Source organism: Acanthisitta chloris, unplaced genomic scaffold (assembly GCF_000695815.1).
Source record: "Acanthisitta chloris isolate BGI_N310 unplaced genomic scaffold, ASM69581v1 scaffold30163, whole genome shotgun sequence".
In the NCBI taxonomy this organism is placed as follows: domain Eukaryota; kingdom Metazoa; phylum Chordata; class Aves; order Passeriformes; family Acanthisittidae; genus Acanthisitta; species Acanthisitta chloris.
Window position 1 is genome coordinate 1188 of NW_008663724.1, and position 8517 is coordinate 9704.

The 8517-nt window shown below is 58.6% G+C and overlaps 1 protein-coding gene across 1 annotated transcript; it reads right to left on the reverse strand.

Annotated features, from left to right (window-relative positions):
- Positions 1–1067: 1067 nt before the first annotated feature.
- Positions 1068–8363, reverse strand: RSPO4 (R-spondin 4). The gene is given in 6 exon segments (XM_009071085.1): positions 1068–1141; positions 4156–4341; positions 4435–4456; positions 4458–4582; positions 4866–5054; positions 8285–8363. Coding segments are annotated over 6 exon segments (675 nt in total).
- Between the last annotated feature and the right edge of the window lie 154 nt (positions 8364–8517).

Sequence of the window (8517 nt, forward strand, 5' to 3'; positions counted from 1 at the left end):
GCCCCAAAATGCACAGTTTCCTGCCGTTGGGGCAGCGCTGTGGGCACACACATGGTAAACATGCGATACAGCCCTCTGTGCCTCGGGGCACACATAGCGTGGCAGATGGCTTGGAGGGATAGACCAGTACAGTGGAGCTCAGCACCCCACGGTCGTGCCCCGGTGATGGCTGGGAGGGGGCTGCAGTGCTGCTCCCAACACATCCCAGCTCAGGGATGCAGAGAGCAGCATCCCCTGCCCCGGCTGGCACTTCCATTGTGTCTGTGTCCCTGTCCTGGACCAAACATGGTCGTGGTGACCCCAAATTCCTGTGCCCAAATCCAGCTGGGGAGGGAAGCTGCTCCTGCCCCTCTGTGAGCCTGGGGATGGCAGGATTTGGCCCACGAGGATGATGAGCACTGGGTTGGCATGGTCCCCAGAAGGGTTCCCAGTCTGGGGATCCAGCTGCCTTCTGAGCTCCAGGACAGCAGGATTTGGTCGATGGGTGTGCTGAGGGGATGCTGAGCACCAGGCTGGGCTGCTGTGAGCTATGGCATGGTCTTCATGGGGGTTCCAACCCTGGGAGTCCTGCTGCTTCCCATGCCAGTGGCTGAGGATGAGGGACCCTATCCAGCACCTGGAGCAGCTCACTGGTGCATTGTGCCCCTCAGCACTCCTGAACAATCAGGACCTCATGGGGACAGGACATTTCCTGGCCCTAAGAGCTGGTATCATCTTCATTAGCAGGGTCCAACCCCTGGTCAAAACTCATCCCTCCCATCTAGAGGAAGGGAAGAGATGGAGCAGGCTGGAAGAAAGGGAAAACCAGAGGAATAAAGAAGCCACCCCCTCCCCAAGCCCCAGGGCTTTGCTTTGGACACTGCAAATTAGATTTTCTGAAAAGGAAATGTTTTACAGGCCATAAATTGTCTCAGAAGAAAAGGGGGAAGGGTAAGGGGGGGCAGAGAAAATTGTGCAACTTTTTTTTTTTTTGTGGATGGAAAAATGGGGGTAATGTGGCCAGGGCACCATGGCAGGAGCCAGTTGAGAGCTTCCACCACAGTGCTCCGGCTCCTGTCTGGTGCCTGCTAGGTACCCGTGTGCCGTTCTGTCTTTGGCTTCCTCTGTCGCTTTTTGCCTTTATTTTTGGGTTCAGTTCTCTCTGGAACAGAAAAAAGATCAGAAAAGGAAGGCTCACTTGTTGGCCAGGCAGCATGATCTGGCCCAAGCCCCATTCATGGGATGCCGATCCTATATCCTCCCTCAGGGGTTAGCACTTGACCCAGTTTCTGATTTGGGGGACCCCAGAGCCCTCTGGGGCCACAAAACAGTAGCATGAAGGGGTCTGGGTGTGCTGGTGACATGGACAGAGGGACACCAGTGTGTTGTCCCCACAGTTCTCATGGCCGGACTCTAAATCCTGATACCCCAAAATCCCCAGAAGTGGGCAAGGGCAGCTCAACCAAGGTGGGGAGTGCATAGAGACACCCCAACTTCTCTCTGAACAAGGACTAGTCCTTTCTCAGAGAGATGATGGTGAGACATAGATGCTGGAGAGGGACAGTGGCTGCACCAACACCCCAAAGACATGGCATAGCCATGCCCAGCTCTGCTGTGGTGCAGGAACATGCCTCCCTTCCCTCTGGAGAGGAAGGTGGGAAGGTGCTGCCCACCAGTGTGGGACCCAGACAGCCCCTAGGAGGACTGGTGGGAAGCAGGGCAGCCTCGGGGTGCACCCATGCATAGGTGTTAATGCTCTCCCTGGAGATGCCCTCTGTGTGTGGATGCTCTCCACCCCTGTGAAACAACCGACATGGTGGTGGAGCCTGGATGCATCCCAGTAAGGCCAACCCACTGTCAGGACATGGGGCTGCTGGACTCAAATCTCTGTGCACCCTGAGGATTTGCCTCACACACCCTCCAGCTAGTCCAGGTTCAGGCACTGAGATGCCAAAGCAACAGGGTTTCAGGACAAACCCTGCCATGCCACAGGCTCCAACAGAAAGGGAAGTCCATGCTGGGGACTGGAATGGTTGCCCCAAAAACTGTGTAGTTTTGTCTCCCCTTCCCCCACTGCACCCACCCCAATCCAAATAACATGAGGGGATCTAGTGGTAGTCTCCCCACACAGCCCCAACATGCAATGGGCACAGGGACCATGGCTGTTCCCGGTGCTGCTTATGCCAGCACTGTCATCTCCAGTCCTTTCCGACGGCTCCAGCTCTTGTCCTGCCCGGCTGTTTTTCGGCTCTGATCTCCCAGACAGTTACCACCCACAAAGGAGAGGGCACGGCACGCATGCGAAGCGTCTGGAGAGCGGGACAGACACCCAAGGCAGATTTACAGCGGCGTGAGGGGTTTGTGCCTCGGCCAAGCGCAGCAGCTTCTCCCTTCCAGCCGCCTGAATGGCTCAGAAGTGGTGGCACAAATCTCTCATCACACGGTCGGGTACGGCCGCCTGTCCTGGCTCGCCTGGGCTGGGGGTGTCTCGGCTGCATCAAGTGAACTCCCCGTCCTCCTCCAGCATCTGGATCCCATAACTCAGCACTTGGCTGGGCAGGCAGGAGCCTGGGAGTGGGGACGCTGAGCAGCCCGCCCAGGAGCTGCAGACACAGAAGGGCTGCCCTCTCTTGGGGGGGCTGCTCAGGGGGCACTGATGGGATTCCCTCTGCCTGACCTGTCTCCGAAGCTGATCCCAGACAGCAGCTTCCAGGGTAGAGTCCTGGCCATTCCCTAAGCCCATCACCTAAGCCTGGGGGCTCCCAGCTTGCAGGAGCAGGAGCCCAGGCAGAGGCAGGAGGCCAAATGTTTTTCTGGTGTGACACTGCCTTCCCAACCACCTCACAAGACAGGGTGCCCATGAAACACCAGTGCTGTAGTCCCTGCCAGTGGGATTCGCTGTGTGCCAGGGAGGGCCGGGCATGGGCACGGTGACATGGGACATGGTGCTCTGGAGCAGCCTGTCCTCCCACGCCAAACTTCTCACATCAAACTGTCACCAGCTCTGCGGGTCCAGAGCTGGCAGAGCCCAGCAGGGAGGGGAACATCCTCAAAATCAATGCCACCTGGTACCCCAAAGATGGGAGTCAGGGCCTGGGTGGGGAAGGGAATCAGCTCCTCTGCTCTGTCAGCAGGGAAATATTATGATTGATGGAGCTGGGATAAAGCCACTCTCCTGGCTCCACGGGCTTAGCCCAGCACGCACGTCCTCTGCTATTGCTCCCCTTCTCCATCCTTTTCCTGTCCACCCTCACAGTCCTGTCCTCTCTCGTCCCTGCCACGCTGGCGGTGCTGGCCAGCGCGTCCCACGCCACAGAACGATCCCACAGCTCCGAACTGCAGCCCTCAGTGGCTGATCTGCTGCCAGACCCTATGGATCAGTATCTCATGCATCCCCCTTTCCGCCAGTTATTAAGTGGAGATTTATTAGGATAGCTTCAATCCAGCTGCCTGCATCCAAAAATGACATCAGCTACGTCCTGGTTCCCATCGCCAGCCCTGCACCCGCGCACGCACCGCCTGGCCGGACCCTGTGGCAGGTCTGGGTGTTGTGAGAGGTGGGAAGATCCCTGAGCCAGGAGCCCCCAGCCTGGGGATGAGCTGGGGGGAGGCACAGGAGCATGAGTGAACATCTGGCCGGATGAGCCATGGAGGGGAACTCTACCCTGGGGTGTCTTCCAGAGCTTTGGCCATCAGAAATCCTTTGGGTGATACTGTCCCACACCATGAGTGCTCCGTGTATTTGGGGAGCTCAAAGGTTTTTGCAGGAACCTTTCCTGTGTGTCTCAATCCTCCTAACTCACAGCTGTGGTGCAGGAAGCCCTGTCCATGCCGTTCCCCTCACATCACAGCAGGATGGGAGCTGGAGCTCGGCAGCCTCATCCCACCACAGCAGATCATGCCAGCGCCTGTCCCAGTCCAGTGTGAAGGGGACACTGGCCAGTCCCAGGCAGTCTCGGGGACTGCCAGGTGGGAGCAGTCAGCCTTAGGGCTGCTCAGCACATGTGCCTGACACAGCAGCTTTCCCTAGAAGCAGCCTCAAAATGCTTAGGAGATGACAGCATGGCTTTCCAGCCACCTCCAGACCCCTGCTCCTACTATCCCCCTCCCACAGTGCCCCTCAGGGCTCACTTTGGAGGGGCACAAAGCTGCATCCGGCCCCGACGTGGTGCTCACCTCCCGGGCAGTGCTTCTTCATGCGGCACCTCCTGGTCTCCTGCTGCGCGGGGCAGGCAGTTCCCTCCTCCCGGGCAGCCTCCGGCACCTCCCGCACTCTCGTCTCCACACCCCACTTGCAGCCGCAGGTCCGGCTCTCGTGGCTGCAGGTGCTCCACTTGCTCCACGGCCCTGGCTCACATGTCTCTGTGGGGACATGGGGGCACAACAGGGACTGTGGCCCCGAGGCACTAGGCACATCCCCAGGGATGGCAGGAACGGGGTGTGGATGCTGCTTACCTTGGCACTCGCGGGGGCCCGGCAGGCTGTGCCACGGTGCTGGGGGGGCACTGCCGAAAACACTGGCCCTTGTACAAGTAAAACTTGTCCTTGCACTTCATGCAGAAGTCTCTGCTGAAGCAGCTCTCACAGCTGGGAGACCTGCACTCTGCCAGGAGGATGGCTCGTCAGTGTGAGACCCCAAGGCATGTGGCAGCCCTGGCACCCACTGTGTACCCAAAGCCTGCAGGGTCCAGCCTGTAGCTCTGGGCAAGGGTAATGGGGAGGAAGACCCACAGCCCAGCTGCCCCTGGATCCATGCCTCCATGCCAACAGGGATGCTGTGGGAAATGAAGCCATCGCCCTTCCCACAGCACCAGGACCCGCAGGGCAGCGAGGGAAGCAGGGGGCACCGGTAGGAGCAGGGGGACCCCAGCTGGCACAGGACATACTTGTGCATCTGTTGACCTCCAGACCCCTCACGCCGAAGTAGCCGGGAGGGCAGGTGTGGACACACATCCCATACTGGCGGATTCCATCCCTCCAGATGAGCAGGAAGAGCCGGTGGTGGCAGGTGATGCAGCCATTGTCCTCAGAGCACAGGACGCAGCCCGTGCAGTTTTCCAGCAGGCCAGCACTCGCTGTGGGGACAAACGGAGGACAGGGGCTCTGGCATGGCTGTGGCACAGGTGCCAAGGTGCCAGGGAGTGCCTCACTCTTGTGTCAGCCTCTCTCCAATGTAGCAGTGTGACAGCACTGTCCTGTTCCCCTGCAAACACCTCCCCACCTCTCGCTCTCCAAATCCCCATCTCTGCCTGTGCTGGCAGCATGGGGACACACAGAGCCATTGCTCCCAGCTTGGGCATCGCTGACAGCTTCCATCACTCCAAGGTACAGACTGAGGGCTCACCCCACACCCAGCACTGTCCATGGGTGCCAGGAGACCCCCATCCCCAGCCAGCCATGCCCATCCCGTGGGAAGAAAACTGCTGGGTCAGAGGGTAGAAATAAGCTCTGACCTGGATTAATCAGTTGATGCCTGTTAAGTGTCAAGGGACAAAGAGCATTTTGGAAGCACTCAAGAGGAGCCAAGATAAGGATCTGTCTGGTTGCTCAAGAGCCTCTGCCGCCTCCCTGGCTGCCTTCACTGTGCTCCTGACCTGCAGGAGGGCAGCTGGCCTCGAGGTGGGCTCTGCTCCCAGGGGCAAGGATAGAGTGCCAGCACCAGCCCACAGAGACAGAGCCAACCACTCCTGCTCCCTGAGCTGACTCCCTGTGCCCACAGTAAAGCATCTGGGAGGCATACTACACAGGGATGTCACAAGGGCATTTTGGGAGCTGGGGAGCTAAACCCCAAGCACTGGGGGCTACACACGCCCCGTGTCTTTTTGCACCTCCAGGCTGGCTGTGCATCACTGTAAGGGGCTACTGAGCTCCTGCACAACACGTGTCTGACGTCTTCACTGTACCCAGTATGTTGGGAAGTATTTGCTTGGCTTCAGCATCACAGGCTCCCCTGAGAGCTCCTGAGCCAAGGCTGGAGTTGAGCAGCGGTGACAGTGCCTGCAGCACCAGTGCTGCATGCCTGGGCCCTAGGTTCAGCAATAACAAAATCATCTCTCTATTATCAACCTTGTGTTCTGCACAAATCCTATACATAGCCCTATACCAGCCCCTGTGAGGAAAGTTAGCTGCTTCAGCCCAAAGCAGCACAGCTTCCAAACCAAACCATTCTCAGTCACAAAATGGTTTGGAAGGGACCTTAAAGATCATCTCATTTCAACCTCCTGCCAAGGGCAGGGACACCTTCCAGCAGACCCGTTGCTCCAAGTCCCATCCACCTGCTCATTGCTGCCCAGCACGGACATGGGCTCAGCCCTGAGAGCAATGCCTGGGGGCACTGGTCCCCTCTGACCCCAGGAGCTGCAGCAGAAGGGCCCCACAGCCGCATGGCTGGGGCAGAGGGCTGGTGGCAGCAGCAGTTAGTCGGTGCTGGGGAAGCTGGGGAGATGCTGGCAGAAGGTGCTGGCAGATGATGATGGCAGACAATGTCTCACAGCCCTGTGTGCTGGTCCCTGGCATAAGCCAGTCCCTGGTGCTGTGGTGCCATGTAGCTGACCCGAAGCTAGTTCATCCCGGTCCCCTCACTGGGGCACACAGGCTGGGATGGCAGCACTGCCAGGAGTCTTCATTAGAGCTGCGTGTGCTGGGAGCGCTAACGAAGCACCTTGGATCCATTAAGTTGTTATGGTCTCCGTTACATATTTACCAAATGCTGACAACATTTGTGTTCCTGGCTGCAGCTGGAACGGCTTCCCTGGAGACCCGGGGATTTACGAGCCTCCTTCCCTTCCCTAATTCTTTTTGATGTTTGCTTTTTTTTGCTGCTCTCCTTCTAGTCCCCAGTTGGGGTAGGGAAGGTGGGGAGCCCTGGGCAGGCTCTGGAGCCTCCTTCTTCTCACTAGTTTTGGAAACAGCCCTGTGGTGCAGAGCTGGGAGAAGTGTGGTCCTGCTCCTCCACCCTGCAGGGCTGCTGGCATGGCACATACCTCTGCCACTGGGGGCGACACCAGGACACAGAGCTGTGCCGCGCAACAGAACATGGCTCACAATGAAACTGTAGGACCAGGGACATTATGGACAAGTGGTAGGTTCTTCTCCCTCTGAGAATGGCAGAGTGTGGGTCTGAGCTGGGATGGACACTGGGCAGGGGGCACAGCAGGTACCTGAGCTGTGCTGGACATCAGTGAGACATCCCCCATCCCTGCACACCCTGAGCCCAGTCCTACCAGGCACTGGGAGTCTCCAGGGCACTGGGCTGCCCGGATCGGAGCTCCAAGTGGCAGTGGGGTGGCTGTGGGGTGCTGCAGCATCTTTTGTGTCTCCCAGCCCCCAGAGACTGTGCTCCCAACCCTTCCATGCTGGTTATCCCAGGAGATACAATATGTTTAAGGTGTGAAGTCATGAGCAGATCCCAAGGTCCTGCCAGGACCTGAGGCCCTTGAGCATCCCGGAGCATTGGGCCACTCAATATCAAACACCAGTCGCTGGAGCAGTGGCCCCACAGCACCTGGATCTCTTCTAGGTGCCAAGTTTTTCACATCAGGGGTGTTTTGGCCGCCAGCCTGGCCACCCACATCATCACAGGCACCTACAGCCTCCGCATGCCTTTAACATGGAACAACTTCAAGGGAAGCTGTCTGGGCTCCAGAACCGAGAGCCCTGGTCCTGCCAGGTCCTGTTCCTACCCTGGCACATGCTGGCTCCAAAACCAAGCCATTCCTGGCACAGAGCTGAGTACCAGCCCTTGCCCCACTCCCTGCAGCTAACTGGCACTGCCTGGCACTGCCCAGCAAGGGGACATGAGCCAGTGCCCAATGGAGGGTGCACGTGCCTCGGCACAGCCCCAGCACACCCTGCCCTTGCCCAGGCATTGAGCAGCAGCTTGGCTGGTGCCTCTGCCTGGGGGAAGGATGGGGCAGGGAACAGGCAGTGCCTGATATGGCTCTGAGCATCCTTCCAGGAGATTTTACTCCCCACGCACTTAGTGTGTTACGCAGAGAAGAGAAATACTGGAAAATCAGCCTGTCCTGTGCTATCCTCACTGTGTCTGGCTCTGCTGGGGTTTGCAGAGCGGGTCCCACTGCCAATCAGTGTCCCTTGTCCCACACCACCCCAAGAGTAGGGCTGACACTGGGCAGGCAGTGCCACGGGGCAGCACTCTGGGATGGATTGGGGGATGCTGGTTCCCTGCACCCTCCAGCCCCAGTTCACATCTTCTGCCTGCCCCGTGCAGGCAGAACAGGCAGCCTGGTGTCCCCAAGTTGTCCCACAACACCCGAGCGGGACAAGCCCACCACGCACACTGTACCTTGCTTCTTCCATCGGTTCTGCGTGAGCATTTCCATGGAGCTGATGAATAACAGCAACATGAATATTATCCACTGCATCTGGGCAGGAGTGATTTCGGGCAAGGAAGGAATCAAATCATCCAAGCGGCTGGTGGGCTCGGCTCCTGCCAGAGCCGGTGAGGGGCGGTGGGAGGGCAATGAGCGGCTCCGGGCTCACACCATCCCCCCCCGGGCTCCGGGCACACAGCCACTC